The sequence below is a fragment of the Leucoraja erinacea genome, chromosome 37 (genome assembly GCF_028641065.1).
Source record: "Leucoraja erinacea ecotype New England chromosome 37, Leri_hhj_1, whole genome shotgun sequence".
Classification (NCBI taxonomy): Eukaryota; Metazoa; Chordata; class Chondrichthyes; order Rajiformes; family Rajidae; genus Leucoraja; species Leucoraja erinaceus.
Window position 1 is genome coordinate 1,998,167 of NC_073413.1, and position 20,640 is coordinate 2,018,806.

At 50.7% G+C, this 20,640-nt stretch overlaps 2 protein-coding genes across 3 annotated transcripts in view; one reads left to right on the forward strand and one right to left on the reverse strand.

Annotated features, from left to right (window-relative positions):
* Nucleotides 1-12,925, forward strand: part of fam234b (family with sequence similarity 234 member B) — a 47,990-nt gene extending 35,065 nt beyond the window's left edge. Inside the window, exons 8-13 of the mRNA XM_055663029.1 lie at nt 2,057-2,206; nt 3,256-3,337; nt 5,519-5,668; nt 7,722-7,839; nt 9,708-9,937; nt 11,263-12,925. Coding sequence (XP_055519004.1) covers nt 2,057-2,206; nt 3,256-3,337; nt 5,519-5,668; nt 7,722-7,839; nt 9,708-9,934 — 727 coding nt within the window. The 3' untranslated portion in view covers nt 9,935-9,937; nt 11,263-12,925. The remainder of the gene's footprint in view (nt 1-2,056; nt 2,207-3,255; nt 3,338-5,518; nt 5,669-7,721; nt 7,840-9,707; nt 9,938-11,262) is intronic.
* A 6,453-nt stretch (nt 12,926-19,378) lies between these two features.
* Nucleotides 19,379-20,640, reverse strand: part of LOC129713753 (germ cell-specific gene 1-like protein) — a 9,024-nt gene continuing 7,762 nt past the window's right edge. For both annotated transcript variants that reach the window (XM_055663032.1, XM_055663031.1), the window contains exon 6: nt 19,379-20,640. This exon is cut by the window's right edge and continues 166 nt beyond it. In XM_055663032.1, coding sequence (XP_055519007.1) covers nt 20,524-20,640 — 117 coding nt within the window. In that variant the 3' untranslated portion in view covers nt 19,379-20,523.

Below are 20,640 nucleotides of genomic sequence, written 5' to 3' on the forward strand. Positions count from 1 at the left end.
TGGCAATGAATTCCACTGATTCACCACTCTCTGACTAAAGAAATTCCTCCTTTCTAAACATAGAAAATAGGTGCAGGAGTGGGCCATGCGGCCCTTCGAGACAGCACCACCATTCAATATGATCATGGCTGATCATCCAGGATCAGTACCCAGTTCCTGCTTTCTCCCCTTATCCCTAGATTCCATTAGTTCTAAGAGCTATATCCAACTCTCTCTTGAATACATGAAGGGAGTAAAGGTACATCCTTTTACTCTGAGGCTATGACCTTTGGTCCTTGACTCTCCCACTAGTGGAAACATCCTCACCACATCCACTCTATCCAGGCCTTTCACTAGTCGATAAGTTTCAATTAGATCACCCCCTCATCCTTCTAAACTCCAGTGAGTAGAGGCCCAGTGCCGTCAAACACTCATCGTATCTTAACCCAATCATTCCTGGTATTATTCTTGTAAACCTTCCCCTGGGCCCTCTCCAACACCAGCATATCCGTCCTAAGACATGTGGCCCAATACTGGTCACGATACCCCAAATGCGGCCTGCCCAGCGCCTTATAAATGCCGCAGTGTGTGAATTTCAGGCACCCATTCTCAAGCATTTCCTCAAACACTTGGGGCGCAGCGGTAGAGTTGCTGCCTTACAGCATCAGAGACCCAGGTTTGATCCTGACTACGGGTGCTGTCTGTTCGGAGTTTGCACCTTCTCCCCCGCGACCTGCGTGGGTTTTCTCCGAGATCTTCAGTTTCCTCCCGCACTTCAATGATGTGCAATAGGTTCATTGACTTGGTATAAATGTAAATTGTCCTTAGTGTGTGTAGGATAGTTAGTTAGTTATTTTAATTTATTGTCACATGTACCGAGGTACAGTGAAAAGCTTTTGTTGCGTGCTAGCCAGTCAGCAGAAAGCCATTAAATGATTACAACAGTTTAAGAATAAGGGTAAGCCATTTAGAACAGAGATGAGGAAAAACTTTTTCACACAGAGCGTTGTGAATCTGTGGTATCCTCTGCCTCAGAAAACAGCGGAGGCCAATTCTATGTATGCTTTCGAGAAAGAGTTGGATAGAGCTCTTAAAGATAGCGGAATTAGGGGATATGGGGAAAAGGCAGGAACGGGGTACTGTGGATGATCAGCCATGATCACAATGAATGGCGGTGCTGGCTTGAAGGGCCGAATGGCCTACTCCTGCACCGATTGTCTATAATGTAGCCATTATTATAGATACATGATAAAGGGAATACCATATAGTGCAAGGTAAAGCCAGCAAAGCCCAATCAAGGATAGTCCAAGGGTCACCAAAGAGGTAGATAGTAGTTCAGCACTGCTCTCTGGTTGTGGTAGGATGATTCAGTTGTCTGACAACAGCCTGATATTGTGCGGGGATCGCTGGTCGGCACGGACTCGGTGGGCCAAAGGGCCTGTTTGCGCGCCGTATCTCTAGAACTAAAACTTCATGTGTGGGGCTGGTAATGTGGCTATTGTGCCACTGTATGTAGCTGTGGTCACTCACACCGCAGCTGACCCGGCCCACCTCCCTTTGCCAGGACTGCCGATCCCCCAGTGCTGCGCTCCGATGATATTTTATACTCGGTAATTTGTACCCTGTGGAGGGGGAAAGGGGGTGATTTGTACGAGGGGGGGTAGAGGTAATTGATACACGGGGGAGGGGGGGGGGGATGTTAGGGAGGAGACTGGGAGGATTCAGGTGGTGATGAGGCTGATGGTGATTTGGTGGCGCAGCAGTAGAGTTGCTGCCTCAGAGCGCCAGAGACCCGGGTTCGATCCTGACTACGGCTGCTGTCTGTACAGTTTGTCCGTTCTCCCCGTGATCATGTGGGCTTTCTCCGGGTGCTCCGGTTTCCTCCCACACTCCAAAGACGTACGGGTTTGTAGGTTAATTGATTTGGAATAATTGTAGATTGTCCCTGTGTGTGTGTAGGATATGTGTGGGGATCGCTGGGCGGTGCGGACTCGGTGGGCCGAAGGGCCTGTATCCGCGCTGTATCTCTAAACTAAACTTGTGATGATGGTGTTTGTCCCCCCCCCCCCCCCCCCAGTGGTAACGGCTCTGTGCAGGACGTGCAGGCTGTGGGTAGGCCGGGCGAGGACCCCATGGAGCTGCTGCTCACCACCAAGAACCAGCTACAGCTGCTGAGGGGCACACAGCTACGCCAAGTGTGGCAGGCGGTCGGCAGCACCATCAATGGGTGAGTACGTACCCGATGGGATGCCCAGCATCGAATGGTAGACCGGACCACCATACACCCCTCCCCCCCACCTAATCACACACCCTCACACACACAATCCTACCCTTCCCCAAGCTCTTGCCCTCTCAAAGGGAAAAGCCTCCATCCCTCCAACCCTCTATCCCTCTCATCCTCCCCCCCTCAGGTTCCCCCGGCCTATCGAGCCCCAGCCCCCCATCACCCACCACATTGATTATATCAATTTAATTGTAAATTGTCCCTAGTGTGTGTGGGATAGCGTTGTTGTGTGTGGATCGCTGGTCGGCACGGACTCGGTGGGCCGAAGGGCCTGTTTTTGCACTGTATCTCTAAACTAAATAGATCATCAGAGACTCTCTCTTGTTGGTGACGGTGTTTAGCAGAAACGTCTGAGGCATAATCGACGTCCTCTGGTCACTGGTGCTTCATTGTCACGTGCAAACGCTCAGTAATACACGCAGTCCAGTAAAGCGAAGATCCTATAGCGAGCAAGATAGTCCACTCGACGTTGTACGGTCATGGGTAATTTTCGGCCCCATTTCCGTAACCGGCTTCCGCAACAAAGATCCCGTAGCGGAGCAAAGATAACTAGTGCGGAGACGGAAGCCGGTTACGGAAACATCCTCGTAAAAATCAAAGTTCTTTGGTAAAACTCTTCTCCTCATTTTCTCCTCAATTATAATTTATTAACACAAACTGTCCCCCCGCAACGTTGATTACACTGCGAGAGGGATAACCAAAGCCGGGTCGGGTTACTGAAATGGCCCCCGTTCCGCTACGTTGCGTACTACACGTCAGCCCATTGGATTTAGGAGGAGTGGACTATCTTGCTTGCTATAGGATCTTTGCAGTAAAGTATAAAGCCAAACTGAAGCAGTGTCCCTGATTGGCAAAGTCTACAGATATAGTCCACTGGGAGAGAATGGTGCGGCTCGACGGCTCCCCCTGCAGGCCGCGGCCCACCGTGCCACAGAATGGTTGGTGGCAGAATATTCCCTCCCTCTGTGTAATAAGAATCATTTTCCTTCCAGCGCTCCTGTGGCCGGGTACTTCAACGACGACAGAGTCCCGGATTTCCTGATCCAGGTGGCCAGTGGGAACGGCACGAGGAAGGTGTGAGCTAGAGACTTGTCTGTTCTGCTTCTTTCATCTCTGTGTCCCGTGGGGTGGTACAGTGGTGCAGCGGTAGAGTCCAGGGGCCAGGGTTCGATCCCGACTACAGGCGCTGTCTGTATGGAGTTTGTACGTCCCGTGACCTGCGAGGGTTTTCTCCGGGAAGCTTTAGTTTCAATAGACAATAGGTGCAGGAGTAGGCCATTTGGCTCTTCGAGCCAGCACCGCCATTCAATGTGATCACGGCTGATCATCCACAAACAGTACCCCATTCCTGCCTTCTCCCCATATCCCTAGACAACCCCATAGACAACTTTCTGTGTGAAAATAGTGTTTCCTCATCTCCGTTCTAAATGGCTTACCCCTTATTCTTAAACTGTGGCCCCTGGTTCTGGACTCCCCCAACTTCGGGAACATGTTTCCTGCCTCTAGCGTGTCCAAACCCTTAATAATCTTATTTGTTTCAATAAGATACCCTCTCATCCTTCTAAATACCAGAGTATACAAGCCCAGCCGCTCCATTCTCTCAGCATATGACAGTCCCGTCATCCCGGGAATTAACCTTGTGAACCTACGCTGCACTCCCTCAAGAGCAAAGTTTCCTCCCACACTCTAAAGACTTTCAAGTTTGTACGTTAATTGGCTTCCCTAGTGTGTCGGGTAGAACTAGTGTATGGGTGATAGACACACAAAGCTGGAGTAACTCAGCGGGTCAGGCAGCATCTGTGGAGAGAAGGAACAGGTGATGTTTCATGTATTTGCCCGAAACGTCACCTATTCCTTTTCTCCAGGGATGCTGTCTGACCCGCTGAGTTACTCCAGCATCTGTGTCTAACTGTGCTGGTGGTGTCAGGTCTAAATGTCGGTGGCTCGAAACTTCCGTTGAAATAGTGATGTACAAGAGAACACTTTCACTGCTGGGCCTAATGGCAGTGTATTGTATAATAAAAGGTGAAACCAATTGGTTCCAGAGTCTTCGGAAAAGCAAAGCACAAAATGCCACCGCTCTCTGCGACTCCACCTTACAGGCTCAGTAACTGTACTGGAGTCAGCTTGCTGTCAGCTGTGCTTTAACGCCTGCAATTGAACCTCCAGCTCTTTGCTGGACAGAATGGGACCATTGTCTAACAGTGTAGGAAGGAACTGCAGATGCTGGTTTAAACCGAAGATAGACACTTTTTGATGATAGACCGAAGATAGCACCGCCTTAGCCCCCCTACACATCAACGGCGAGTGTGTGGAGAGGGTCAACACCTTCCGGTTTCTCGGCGTCCATATCGCTGCTGACATCTCCTGGACGGACAACACGACAGCGGTCATCAAGAAGGCTCAGCAGCGGCTGCACTTCCTGAGGGTCCTCAGGAAGCACAACCTGGACTCTAACCTGCTGCTGACCTTCTACCGCTCGTCCATCGAGAGCCTGCTTCCCATACTGCAGGTAGAGCATGGTATGGGCAGCTGCACCATGGCAGACTGGAGTAGGCTTCAGAGGGTAACCAGACAGCTCTGGAGAGATCATTGGATGATGTTTCTCTCCCCTCCCTGAAATGGTCACCTATTCCTTCTACTCCAGGGATGCTGCCTTAGCAGGGCAAAGAAGATCATCAAAGACAGCTCCCATCCTGCGTTTGGACTGTTCGACCTGCTGCCCTCTGGAATAAATGGCGCTATAGGTGCAAAAATCCCGTTGAAATAGTGATGTCAGGAATAGTTGCACTTTCCGAGAATTACCTATCTACTATAAATTGTAAATTCACACATGCACTGAAACCGCCCAACACGGACTTCCATCTGTATATATGTATGTAGCGCCGTAGAATTTGTGCACCTATGCCCCCCCCCCCCCCCCTCTCCCTTCTGTTTTTTGTTTTTTCTGTTTCTTGTTTTTTGTGCTAAATTGTATGTATGCACTGAGTACGAGCAGCTTTCAGTTTCACTGTACATGTATAGTGACAATAAATGGCATACCTATCTATCTACACAAAAAACTGGAGTGACTCAGCAGGACAGGCAGCATCTCTGGAGAGTAGGAATGGGTGACGTTTCGGGCCGAGCCATTTCTTAAGACGTCTCAACCCAAAACGTCGCCCATTGCTTCTCTCCAGAGATGCTGCCTGCCCGCTGAGTTACTGCATCTTTTTGTGTCTATCTTTGTCTAACAGTGTTTTTTGTTTCCAATAGAGTCTGATCATCGATGGGAGCTCGGGCCAGGAGCTGTGGGCTGCGGAGCTGGACTGCCGGAGCCAGGGATCGGAGGCAGCCTCGGTACCCCTGCCTGACGGGAGGTCAGCATTCCTGTTCTGGGCCGGAGAATGCCGAGCAAAGCCTTCGGTGAGTGGAGGGGAACCATGAGGGAGCGGGCTCCTTGCTTCTGGTGGTCCAAGTCAATCTCCAGTTACCCCCCCATTCCCACACTGACGTTGATGTTGTTTCCACTTCTTACCCTTCCATATCTCTAGTGTCCCTCACCGCTGACTCAGTCTGAAGAAAGCTCATAGAAACATAGACAATAGGTGCAGGAGTAGGCCATTCGGCCCTTTGAGCCAGCACCGTCATTCAATATGATCGTGGCTGATCATTCAAAATCAGTACCCCGTTCCTGCTTTCTCCCCATATTCCTTGATTCCGTTAGCCCCAAGAGCTAGATCTAATTCTCTCTCGAAAACATCCAGTGAATTGGCCTCCACTGCCTTCTGTGGCAGAGAATTCCACAGATTCACACCCTCTCTGGGTGAAAAGGTTTTTCCTCATCTCAGTCCTGAATTAACCCCTTATTCTTAAACTGTGACCCCTGGTTCTGGACTCCCCCAACATCGGGAAAATTTTTCCTGTATCTGGCCGGTCCAATCCCTTAAGAATTTTATGTTTCTATAAGATCCCATCTCATCCTTCTAAATTCCAATGAATACAAGCCCATTGTATGTCGTCATATGTCAGTCCCGCCATCCCGGGAGTTCACCCATTCCTTCTATCCAGAGATGTTGCCTGTCCCGCTGAGGTACTCCAGCATTTTGTGTCTGTCTTCAGTTATTCTTGGATGGAGGGGCTTGTTGGGCCTTTCAGCTGATAGTTGAGGGCCGATCATGTTGGTGAGTCCGTCGTCACAGATCGGCCAAAGCGGGTAAGGCCGGCAGGGTCCCTACCTGAAGGTCATAGGTGCTGCCTGTGTGGAGTTTGCATGTTCTCCCTGTGACCCCTTAGGTTTCCTCCAGTCGCTCTGCTCACATCCTACATCCCAAAGACGTGCAGGTTCGTAGGTTAATTGGCCCTCTGTACATTGACCCCCTAGTGTGAATGGGTCGATCGATGGTCGGCATGGACTCAGTGGGCCGAAGGGCCTGTTTCCACGCTGTATCTCTCAGTTCAATTCAACTCAAAGAAAGGTGTTTGCAACGATTTGGTAGTTTATCATGCGATTATCATGGGGAGTGTGGGTGGGTCAGCTCCACCGTGGGGAGTGTGGGTAGTGTAGCTCCGCCGTGGGGATTATGTACGAGGCAACTCCACTGTGGGGAGCAGGGGTGGAGCAGCTCCACCGTGGGGAGTGTGGGTGGGGCAATTCCACTGTGGGGAGTGCGGGCGTGGCAGCTCCACCGTGGGGATCGTAGGTAGGGCAGCTCTGCCGTGGGGAGTGAGGGCGTGTCATCTCCACCCTAAGGTGGGCCGCTCTGCTGTGGGGCGCGGCTCCACGGTGGGGAGTGGCACAGGAGAGGAGCCGGTCCCTGCAGGAGGGGGCAGGGAGTGGGAAGAGGAGCAGCCCTTCTGCCTGGGTGAATGACTCTGATCCCTGTACATGAGCCTCGCGGATGCCTAGTGGCCCTCCCTGGGGAGGGGACCGGTTGGACCCCCCCTCGCTGGGCCAGAGTCTCTGGTGCCTGATGGCGACCGACATTGGGGACACAGGCAGCATCTCTGGTGAGAAGGAATGGGTGACGTTTCGGGTCGGTCTAAAGAAGGGTCTCGACCCGAAACGTCACCCATTCCTTCTCTCCATTGATGCTGCCTGTCCCGCTGAGTTACTTATTTTGTGTCTATGCTGGTGGGCAGCAGCAGGTCTCTGTGCCTTGGGAGGTGTGTGAGTCTGCAGCGCGTGCTCTGGGCTCTCATGGCGCAGAAGGGCTGAAGGGCCTTTTTCCACGCTGTACCTCTAAACTAAAGAAAAACCTAAAAAAACTAACCTACAAACCTGTACGTCTTTGACATGTGGGAGGAAACCAGAGATCTGGGAGAAAAGCTACACAGGTCATGGGGAGAACGTGCGAACAGTCGCGCAGCGGTAGAGCTGCTGCCTCACAGCGCCAGGGACCCGGGTTCGATCCTGACTACAGGCTTCGCTGCGCCACTGTGCTGCTCCTTAAGCATGTTCCTCTCTATTCACTCACAGCCTCCGGGGGGCGACTCTGAGCGGGACGGCCAGTACCGCCTCTACCTCCTGCACCCGGCCTACCCTGGGCTGCTCGTGGAGCTGGCTCGTAGCCCCGGCCCTATCACCGCATCCGCCAGTGAGTACCAACATCACCACCAGCCCCACTCGGTCCCAATGGGCAATACATTTACAATGTATAGATACGAGATAAGGGAATAATGTTGTTTAGTGTTTAACAAGGAACTGCAGATGCTGGATAATCAAAGGTAGACAAAAAGTGCTGGAGAAACTCAGCGGGTGCAGCAGCATCTATGGAGCGAAGGAAATAGGAGATGTTTCGGGTCGAAACCCTTCTTCAGTTGTTTAGTGCAAGGTAAAGCAAGTAACATCCGATCGAAGATAGTCCGAGGTTCACCAATGAGGTAGATAGTCTGAAGAAGGGTTTCGGCCCGAAACGTCGCCTATTTCCTTTGCTCCATAGATGCTGCTGCACCCGCTGAGTTTCTCCAGCACTTTTGTCTACCTTCGATTTTCCAGCATTTGCACTTCCTTCTTAAATAAATAAATAGATAGTTCTCTAGTTGTGGTAAGATGATTCAGTTGCCTGATAACTGCTGGGAAGAAACAGAGGGGATCTTATTGAAATATAGAAGATTATTAATGGAGCAGCTGGGCTTGTCCACTCTGGAGTTTAGAAGGATGAGAGGGTATCTCATTGAAACATATAAGATTGTTAAGGGTTTGGACACACTAGAGGCAGGAAACGTGTTCCCGATGTTGGGGGAGTCCAGAACCAGGGGCCACACAGTTTAAGAATAAGGGGTAAGCACCCCATTTAGAACGGAGACGAGGAATCACTTTTTTACCCAGAGAGTTGTGAATCTGTGGAATTCTCTGCCTCAGAAGGCAGTGGAGGCCAATTCTCTGGATGCTTTCAAGAGAGAGTTAGATAGAGTTCTTAAAGATAACAGTCAGGGAATATGGAGAGAAGGCAGGAACGGGGTACCGAATGTGGATGATCAGCCGGTGCTGGCTCGAAGGGCCGAATGGCCTGCACCTATTGTCTATATTGGTGTCATTCGTAACCAACAGTAAATTGAAAAAGTCTCAAGTCTACGGTGAGAAGATGGGATAGGCCATTGCTGGCCTGAATGGCCCTTGTGTTGCCCTTGTGTTGCATCAGTGTGTAGACTTTAGAGATTCAGTGCGGAAACAGGCCCTTCGGCCCACCAAGTCCACGGTTTATTGTCACGTGTACCGGGGTAAAGCTTTTATTGCGTGCTAACTCAGCAGAAAGACATTACACGATGACAATCGAGCCATTTACAGTGTATAGATACATGGGAATGGAATAACATTTAGTTTAAGGTAAAGTCAGCAAAGCCCGATCAAAGAAAATCTGAGGTAGACAAAAATGCTGGAGAAACTCAGCGGGTGAGGCAGCATCTATGGACCGAAGGAATGGGTGAAGTTTAGGGTCGAGACCCTTTCTCAGACTGAAGGTCTGAAGTAGAGTCTCGAGCCGAAACGTCACCCATTCCTTCGCTCCATAGATGCTGCCTCACCCGCTGAGTTTCTCCAGCATTTATGTCTACCTTCGATTGTTCCAGCATCTGCAGTTCCTTAAAGAAACTGAGAATCTGAGGGTCACCAATGAGGTAGATAGTAGTTCAGCGCTGCTCTCTGGTTGTGGTGGGATGATTCAGTTGCCTGATAACAGCTGGGAAGAAACTGCCCCTGAATCTGGAGGTGTGCGTTTTCACATTTCCGTACCTTTTGCCCGATGGGAGAGGGAGTGGCCGGGGTGCGACTGGTCCTTGATGATGCTGCTGGCCTTGCCGAGGCAGCATGAGGTGTAAATGGAGTCAGTGGAAGGGAGGTTGGTTTGTGTACTGATCGTGGCTGATAGAAAGATCAGCCATGATTGAATGGTAATGTAGACTTGATGGGCCGAATGGCCTAATTCTGCTCCTGTTCCTCTTGAACGTTGACCTTTCCCTACAGCTGGAGTGTGGGAACAAAGGAAGGATGCGTTCCATGTCTCCGTGACGACTGACTCCAGCCAAGCCACCCACAGGGGCCGGATGGGGCCGCTGCTGGTCAGCATGGTGGGCCTGAAGTGGGCGATCCTGCACAGCCGGCTGCTGGCACTGGACAGGACAGACATCAACACCCCGTCCATCAGGAAATCCCTCTCCCAGCTCAGCTTCTGCAAGGACCTTCAGCAGTGAAGGGTGAGCAAAGGGCAGCTCCCACTCACCACCCACCTCCCCCCCCCCCCCCCCCCCCCCCCACCACAAACGCCCAGTGCACTTGGGGCATGGGTAGAGCTGCTGCCTCACAGGGCCAGGGACCCAGGTTCGATCCTGACCTCAGGTGCTGTCTGTACGGAGCTTGCACGTTCTCACCGTGGGTTTTCTCCGGGTGCCCCGGGTGATAGAAAGAGAAGCTCCGCACCACGGCCAGGGCACCACCACAAACCGCTGGTGCACTGATACGGTATGTCTTTATTCATCCCCAGAGGGAAATCGGTCTGCCGACAATCACAACACACAAGGTACACAAAAACTCGAAGTTAAAAGTGAAAACAAAATGGCAAAGACAAGCGACTGTTGTCTGGCTGCCGTGTGTACAGCGGCTTCACTGTAACAAATGAACAAACAAACACAGACTTATCCCCTGGGCAGAGGATTCTAAACTAGAGTCCCCACCCCCACACTGGGTCCCCTTCGTTGTCCCACTCTCCCTCACAGCGGTCCCCCCACGCCAGGTCCCCATCGTCTTCCCCTCACGCTCATCGACCTCAAGGCCCCACTGCCACCGAGGCCCCCACCGCCGCCACCTCTGAGGCTCCTTCAACCGAGGCAGGCGTCACCGCCCGGCATCACCGCCCGTCCCTTGGGAGGCCTGTGGGGCGAGTCAGGCCTACCAGGGCACGTTCCGGTCGTTGTTCTCAAAGATCCTACAGCGAGCAAGATGGTCCACTCGACGAAAAAGACGTAGTACGGGGTCATGGGCAGATTCGTGGGTAATTTTCGGCCCCATTTCCGTAACCGGTTTCCGTCTCCGCACCAAAGATCCCGTAGCGGAGCAAAGATACTAGTGCGGAGACGGAAGCCGGTTACGGAAACATCCTCGTAAAAATCAAAGTTATTTGGTAAAAATCTTCTCCTCATTTTCAGAATTTTAATATATTAACACAAACTGTTCCCCCGCAACGTTGATTACACTGTGGGTCGGGTCGGGTCGGGTTACTGAAATGGATGAAAAAAGGGCCCACGTTCCGCTACCTATTTTTGTTGCTTATCTCTTGCCATTTGGGTGGCGCAGCGGTAGAGTTGCTGCCTCACAGCGCCAGAGACCCGGGTTCGACCCCGACCTCCGGTGCTGCCTTTACGAAGCTGGTACGCTCTCCCCGTGACCAGCGTGGGTTTTCTCCGGGTGCCCCGGTTTCCTCCCACGCTGCGGCAGACCGTAAATATCGAGCGGGCTGGTTCAATCTCCGTTAACTTTATGTGTTTCACCCTGACAGTAAAATGGCTCCTTCTCTCTTCAACAGGTTCTGAACTCATCCCTTCAGCAGAGTCCAACGTTTGTATCCGTCGCCGTTTTACGCTGCGTCCCCCTCCCCACCCCACGCTGCTTCCCGTGAAGTTCCGGCCCGTTCCCCGCGGGCAACATCCGCGTCCTAGGCCGATCCGACAGCCAGACTCACGGGAAGACCGTGCCGGAGATGAAGGTAACGCAGCGGCTGGTGGGAGAGGGCATTCCCTGCTCCCAGGGAATCCCATTCCCTCTACCCCTCGCCCTCTGCCGCCTCTCCTCACCCCTGCCCGCCCCCCCCTCATGCCAGCCTCGTCTCAGAGGGCACTGTCGCCGCCAGCGTTCAACCTATGGAGGACATGCTTCACTGGGGACCATTTCCACCCAGCATTGTTTACACGGTGTGTCGGAACAAGGAACTGCAAATGCTGGTTTACAAACAAAAGTGCTGGAGGAACTCAGCAGGTCAGGCAGCATCTCTGGAGAACATGGACAGGTGACGTTTCGGTTTGGGACCTCCATCAGTCTGATTGTAAGAGGGGGAGGGAGGAGGGAAAGCATGAAGGGAAGTGGGGCAGGACAAAGTGGAGCAATGTTACAACATTTTGAGATTTAAAAAATCAAGTCTGTAACTTATCCCATCAGATAAAGCATAAAAAGAAGTTTAATTTGACACCCAATTCACTTTCATATCTCCAGTATTAAAAATGTTATGGCCATTTTCATACTCGGAAATTAGCATCTTGATCCCTATTGCTTTTCCATTGACTTAACACAATAGCTGTGATCGAGGACAGTCAAATGGCCATAACCGTCTTAAAAATTAAGAGAACTGAAAGAAATGTTCAGTTATCGTAGATTGAAGCATTCTGAAACAAATATGAAACAATCTTACTTAGATGACTTGAAATTAAAGCATATAATTAGCTGGGCTTTGTGTGCAGTCCAGCACCCGGGGCAACTCATCATTCACCCAGCCACGGACCAGTCGGTCAACGAATTGCCGTCGGGAAATTGTCCCTTAGTTTGACCTTTTGTCCCTTATTTGGGAGTGAGAAAGTTGGCAAACCCTAGTTGGGGGACAATTCAAGTCAAGTTTATTTGTCACATACACATACGAGATGTGCAGTGAAATGAAAGTGGCAAATGCTCGCGGACTTTTGTGCAAAAGACAAACAACAAAACAACCAAACAAACTATAAACACAATCATAACACACATATTATTTTACATAATAAATAATGGAAGGAAAAACGTTCAGTAAAGTTAGTCCCTGGTGAGATAGGCGTTTACAGTCCGAATGGCCTCTGGGAAGAAACTCCTTCTCAACCTCTCCGTTCTCACCGCATGGCAACGGAGGCGTTTGCCTGACCGTAGCAGCTGGAACAGTCTGTTGCAGGGGTGGAAGGGGTCTCTCATGATATTGTTGGCTCTGGAGTTGCACCTCCGGTTGTATAGTTCCTGCAGGGGGGTGAGTGAAGTTCCCATAGTGCGTTCGGCCGAACGCACTACTCTCTGCAGAGCCTTCTTGTCCTTGGCAGAGCAATTCCAAAACCAGATGGTAATGTTCCCGGACAAGATGCTTTCCACCGCCGCTGCGTAGAAGCACTGGAGGATCCTCGGAGACACTCTGAATTTCCTCAATTGCCTGAGGTGGTAAAGGCACTGCCTTGCCTTACTCACGAGTGCGGGGTGTGGTGGGGGGGTGGTGGGGTGGGGGTGCATTGGGACACGGTGCTGTGGGAGGGTGGATAGGGGTGGGGTGGGGGTGGCGGGAATGGATGGAGCCTCTTACCCGGATCAGTGGGCCTGGCGTTCGATGGTTCAGCCACACATGGTGCCAGTGCCTCGGCCCCAGTGCCCACTGGCACTGCTGTACACACTGGAACACTGTGGCAGATCGCGGCTCCACAGTTGCTACCCGACCTGCTGAGTCTTGCCTGCGCTCTCAGCTTCCATTCAGAATCCCATCAGCTGTAGATGTTGCTTTTTGAAGTCACTATAAAGTGGACCGTCATTGAATATATTAATGTGAACCTGTGTTGATGAATGTATGAAAATATGCTGTGAACTAATTATATGTATATATTGAAATAAATTATGAAAGGGTGGATGTACCCTGAACCAGTAGAAATGCAGCTTACAATTGTATTATTGTTATTACATGTCTGTGTGTTCTCAATATTTACTTCCATAGGATCATTTTTGATCAAATAGCCCAGCCGTCAATACTCTTTGTGTGGGAAGGAACTGCAGATGCTGGTTTACACTGAAGATAGAGACAAAATGCTGGAGTACTGTAACTCAGCGTGACAGGCCGGATCTCTAGAGGGTCGATGGGTTCTTCTGAAGAAGGGTTCCAACCCATCTTTTTCCTCCAGAGATGCTGCTTGTCCCGCTGTGTCTATCCCCGATAATCTTTACTGGAGTTGGCTGAGTGGCTCAGCACTTTGGGGGTTCAGTCAGAAGTGTTATATATCTATCTCAGACGTGATAGCAATTTCACATTGTTTTTTTATCGTAGCTCCAGATTCATGCCCATAGACCTTTCTCTTTAATCTTTGCAGTGGGAATTTAGATGGTGCTCCTATTAGAGTGAGTGCGGTAACGCTACAGTCAGCATTAGTCACAAAGCCATGGATTAGAGGCTGGTTCTCCCGATCCCCTGCATTAGTCCCATCTATGTGTACAAACTAATGAGAGGAATTGACCTTATAGAGGTGTATAAAATCATGAGAGGAATATATCGGGTAGATGCACAGAATCTCTTGCCCAGAGAAGGAGAATCGAGGACCAGAGGACATAGGTTCAAAGTGAAACATAGAAAATAGGTGCAGGAGTAGAGGCCATTCAGCCCTTCGAGCCTGCACCGCCATTCAATATGATCATGCCAACTCAGTATCCCGTACCTGCCTTCTCTCCATACCCCCTGATCCCTTTAGCCACAAGGGCCACATCTAACTCCCTCTTAAATATAACCAATGAACTGGCCTCAACTACCCTCTGTGGCAGAGAATTCCAGAGATTCGCCTCTCTCTGTGTGAAAAATATTTTTCTCATCTCGGTCCTAAAAGATTTTCCCCTGATCCTTAAATTTCCCCCTTATCCTTAAATGAAGGGGAAAAGATTTAATAGGAATCTGAGGGGTAACTTTTTCACACAAAGGGTGGTGGGTGTATGGAACAAGCTGCCAGAGGAGGTAGTTGAGGCAACGTTTAAGCAACAGTTAGACGGGTACATGGATAGGACAGGTTTGGAGGGATATGGGTCAAGCGCGGGCAGGTCTAGTGTAGCTGGGGCATGTTGGCCGGTGTGGTCAAGTTGGGCTGAAGGTCGAGACTAATGGAGACTGTCTCAGGACCGCTTGCTGCCGTCTGTGGCTGCTCATGTCTTGTCTGTGTGAAAAACGCACGTGAAAGCCAGGGCGACACATTAAATCCGCCCTCTCCTCCCTTCCTGCTGACAATAAAGACCAGAAATGAGAAGCTGGAAGCGGCTCTGTGCACAGTGTGCCGAGTTTTTATTCAATAGCGGTTCACAAAATCAGTCTGCTGCTGTTGCCAGGGTGACGATTATTCTGGTTCAGGCTGCTTCATCCCATTGCCTCGCGCTGCACAAGGGAATATTGTCGACACGTGAGCGTACACCACCGTTGCTGGACGTTTGTGTGGGAAGGAACTGCAGATGCTGGTTTATATCGAAGATAGACACAAAATGCTGGAGTAACTCAGCGGGGCCAGGCAGCATCTCCAGAGATGAAGGAAGGAGGGGTGGCGTTTTGGGTCAGGACCCTTCTTCAGTCGAAGGGTTCTTCAGAAGAAGGGTTCCGACCCGTCCATTTTCTCCAGCGATGCCCCCCCGCCTGACCCGCTGAGTTACTCCAGCACTCCAGTGTGGGAGGAAACCCGAGCACCCGGAGAAAGGCCACGCGGTCACAGGGAGAACGTATAGACAACAGCCAAAGTCAGGATCGAACCAGAGTCTATGGCGCTGTAAGGCAGCAACTCTACCGCTGCGTAAACGTGCCGCTCGAAGTATCTCCAGCACCCATTCTCTCCCCATTGCCCCCTCAGTACAGAGATATATATATAAACCTGCCCCAACAGAACTTCCCTTTACCCTCAGTACAGGGGTATCAGCACATCCCCCCCTCCCCTGCCAGTACAGGCATCTCGACCACCTCTTGATGTTGGGGGCTCCTCTCCTGTCCAGTTGCCTTGACCTGCCCTTTAAGTTCATACAAGCCATTAGGCCCATCAAGTCTGCTCCACCATTCAATCATGGCTGATCTATTTTCCCCTCTTAACCTCATTCTCCTCCCCATAACCCCTGGCAACCCCGTACTAATCGAGAATCTGTCCATCTCTGCCTTAAAAATATTCATCGACTTAGTCCACACAACCTTCTGTGGCAATGAATTCCACCCTCTGACTAAAAAAATTCCTCCTCATCTCCTTCCTAAAAGAGCGCCCTTTAATTCTAGGGCTGTGGCCTCTGGTCCTAGACTCTCCCACCAGTGGAAACATCCTCTCCACATCCACTCTATCCAGGCCTTTCACTATTCGGTAATTTCCAATGAGGGGACCCCTCATCCTTCTAAACACCAGCGAGTCGGGGCCCAGTGCTGTCAAACGCTCATCGTATGTTCACCCACTCATTCCTGGGATCAAGTCCCGTTCGTTTTGGTGGGGACCATTTTCCCGTGGACCTTCCGGTTCTAGTGTAACATAAACCCTGTGTAGAATCCACCTGGTCTGTTGTCAAACGCTCATCATATGTTAACGCACTCATCATCTAGTCTAGGGGTGGGGAACCTTTTCAGGTCGGAATGCCGCATTAAGTTAGCTGTAATCTAACAAGGCCGCATCCAAGAAACTTCAATTAGATATACTTCAAAATGTTGAATATTGTGTTAAAACAGCCCTCATGACTTACTAATGTTTTAATTGTGCCCGTCAGTCGGGGTGGATTATTTCAAAATAATCTTCTTCTACGCTTTGGTATTTTAAATATGTTAATTTTAAGATTAAAATAAAAATAATAAAAAGATGAACAAAAACATATTGATAAAAATAAAAGGATTTGTTCTACAAAATTTGGATTTATTCACAAGGCTGCACTTAATGGCCTAGAAGGCTGGAGGCAGCCTTAAGGCCGCAGGTTCCCCACCCCTGATCTAGACCGTCTCCAGAGCCAGCACATCCTCAGATACGGTGCCCAGAATTGCTCACAATATTCCAACTGTGGCCTTACAGCCTCAAAATTACACCCCTGGTTTTGTATACAAGCCCTCTTGAAAGAAATGCTAGCGTTGAGTTTGCTTTTGTTACTGCGTGATGCTGGAGGTGATGAGATTGGCAGTGTCAACTGCAGAGGTTGGCTCTGTGTGAAGTCCAGGGTAATTGAATTGAATCCGCCACGCAGCTGCTGCCACCCCTCATCCACCGCCTCATACCCATTTATATCCCGTAAATACAATCTCAGCCCATCTGCTGCCGAGTGATGTTAATTGCTATGAAGCGCTGAGCGTCGGCGGGCAGCTGTGGGATTGTTCCCTGCTGATGAAAAGCAAGACGTCTCAGGATCAAGCTTTCGTTTATCAACCGGCACAAGGGTTTCTCTGTGTGGCAAGGAGCTGCAGATGCTGGCTTCAACTGAAGATAGACACAGAGTGGTGGAGCGACTCAGTGGCTCAGGCAGCATCTCTGGAGAAAAAGGAATGGGTGACGTTTCGGGTCGAGACCCTTGGGAAACTCTGAGAGTCTGGGGAGAGGGAAACGAGAGGTATAGACGGTGATATAGAGAGATATGGAACAAATGAATGAAAGATATGCAAAAAAACTAACAATGATCAAGGAATAGAGATGCTGGAGAAACTCAGCGGGTGAGGCAGCATCTATGGAGTGAAGGAAATAGGTGTCCCTTCCCCTACTATAGATGAGGCTCTCACTAGGGTCTCTTCAATACCTCGTAAACGGGGGTTCCCCTCCGCTACTATAGATGAGACTCTCACCAGGGTCTCTTCAATACCCCATAACACTGCTCTCCCTCCCCATCCCCCTCCACTCACAACAAGGGCAGAGTCCCCCTAGTCCTCACCTTTCTCCCCACTAGCCGTCACTTACAACAAATAGTCCTCCGTCATTTCGCCACCTCGAACGTGACCCCACCACTCGCCACATCTTCCCATCTCCCCCCATGTCTGCTTTCCGCAAAGACCACTCCCTCCGTAACTCCCTTGTCAATTCTTCCCTTCCCTCCCGCACCACCCCCTCCCCGGACACTTTCCCTTGCAACCGCCAGAAATGCAACACCTGTCGCTTTACCTCCCCCCTCGACTCCATTCAAGGTCCCAAGCAGTCGTTCCAGGTCCGACAAGAGGTTCACCTGCACATCCTACAACCTCATCTACTGCATCCACTGTTCTAGATGTCAGCAGGTGATACCAAGCACAGGCTTGGCGATCGTTTCGCCCAACACCTCCGCTCGGTCTGCATTAACCAACCTGATCTCCCTGTGGCTCAGCACTTCAACTCCCCCTCCCATTCCGAATCCGACCTTTCTGTCCTGGGCCTCCTCCATGGCCAGAGTGAGCACCACCAGAAATTGGAGGAGCAGCACCACATATTCCGCTTGAGCAGTCTGCACCCTAGTGGCTTGAACATTGAATTCTCCAATATCCGGTAGCCCTTGATGTCTCCTCCCCTTCTCAGCTCTCCCTCAGCCCTCTGGCTCCTCCTCTTCCTTTCTCCTTTCTTCTCCTCCCCCTCCCCCACATCAGTCTGAAGAAGGGTTTCGGCCTGAAACGTTGCCTATTTCCTTCGCTCCATAGATGCTGCTGCACCCGCTGAATTTCCCAAGCATTTTTATCTACCTTTGATTTTTCCAGCATCTGCAGTTCCTTCTTAAACATGATCAAGGAAGAGGTCCATTGTTAGTTTAGTTTAGAGATACAGCGCGGAAACAGACCCTTCGGCCCACCGAGTCCGCGCCGACCAGCGATACCTGCACGTTGACACTACCCTACACACTTTATAACAAGTAAATTAGCCTACAAACCTGTACGTCTTTGGAGTGTGGGAGGAAACCGAAGATCCCGGGGAAAAACTCACGCGGGTCGCGTGGAAAATGTACAAACTCCGTACAGACAGCACCCGTAGTCAGGATCGAACCCGGGTCTCTGGCACTGATGCCTCTCTTGGGCCTTAGCTGTGGTCGAGGTGACAACGAGTTGTACAGAAAATGAAACTCACCGGGACAACAGTGAAACTAGTACACCGATTAGGGAGGGGGGAGGGACAGTGAGAGAGGGGATGCAAGGGTTACTTCAAGTTAGAGAAGTCAATATTCATACCGCTGGGTTGTAAGCTGCCCAAACGAAATCTGAGGTGCAGTTCCTCCAATTTGCACGTGGCCTCAGTCTGGTGCCTATGCTGAGCTAACCCTTCGCACCTCCTTGTACTGTCCTGACTAGTGAACCAGTACCTACTCCCCCTGTATCTCCCACAGTCAGCCCTCATCTCTGCACAGCCTGTGGGCAATGAAACATCAGGAGAGGATAGTATTCAATGCACTCACACTCCCACTCCCTGGAACCCATCTCAATCAGACCCTTTCCCGCACTTCCTTCCACTATCCTCTCCTTGCCTCCAATCCCACTTTCATTCGATTTCTCTGGGAACTGGAGCTTCACTGAATGACCTCCTCTGGCTAATGTCCTGGGCCCAACATCACACACAGGCACACTGACACACACACACACACACACACACACACACACACACACACACACACACACACACACACACACACACACACACACACACACACACACACACACACACACACACACACACACACACACACACACACACACACACACACACACACACACCCAACACACATACACACGCACACACACACACACACACACACAGGCACACTACACACATGCACACACACATACACACACACACACACATACATGCACACACACACACACACACACATATGCACACGCTCACACACACACACACACACAGGCACACTCACACACACACACACACATGAACACACACACACACACACACACAGGCACACTACACACACACATGCGCACACACGCTCACACACAAACATGCACACACACACACGCTCACACACACACACAGGCACACTGACTCACACACATGCGCACACACACACACACACACACACAGGCACACTGACACACACACACACACACAAGCGCATTCGCACACACGCTCACACACACTAGCTCTCACACCCACACCCTCACACACACTAACATACACACTATTAACACATGCACACTCTCACACACATACACTCCCACACACTCACCCACACATATACACAATCCCTGTCTTTCACACATACACACTCACTCTTACACACACACATACACTTACACACACTCTCACGCACACTAACACTCATATACACTCACTCCCGCACACAAGCACAGCCCAGTCATCCACATATACACACTCACTCACATTCGCACTCACACTCACTCGTACACACTCACTCTCACACTCACACACTCGCACTCACTCACTCACTCACACACCGAATCCACGCCAGCCAGCGGTCCCCGCACACTAACACTATCCTACACACAATAGGGATAATTTATAATTTTACTGAAGCCAATTAACCTACAAACCTGTACGTTTTTGGGGGGTGGGAGGAAATATTGAGGAGTAGTCTTTTGCTGCCCCTTAAGACTTTAGGCTAACATTAGTTTAGTTGAGTTTAGTTTAGAGATACAGTGCAGAAACCGGTCCTTCAGCTGTGCTGCCTGATGATCTCCCATGCACTAACCCTATCCTACACACTAGGGACAATTTACAGGGAGAGTTAGATAGGGCTCTTAAAAATAGCAGAGTCAAGGGATATGGGGAGAAGGCAGGAATGGGGCACTGATTATGGATGAGCAGCCATGATCACAGTGAATGGCGGTACTGGCTCGAAGGGCCGAATGGCCAACTCCTACACCTATTATCTATTGTCTATAGTCTATTGTATACTCTACAGGAACCAATTAATCTAAAAACGTGCACGTTTTTGGAGTGTGGGGGGAAACCTGAGCACCCGGAGAAACCCACCAGGTCACAGGGAGAACGTACAAACTCCGTACAGACAGCACCCGTGGTCAGGATTGAACCTGGGTCTCTGGCGCTAAGAGGCAGCAACTCTACCGCTGCGCCACCCCATCGAAGGAACAAGGAGAGGCCGTTCTGCCCGCGCTGGGCTAGCAGTGCTCGTCACCCAGGGACTCTGCGGAGTGGGCTCTGGTGAGGCGGGTGGGGGAGAGGTTGGTGAAGATATCGCCACTGCTGGAGGCCCGCTGGAGGTAGCGGCTGGGGTA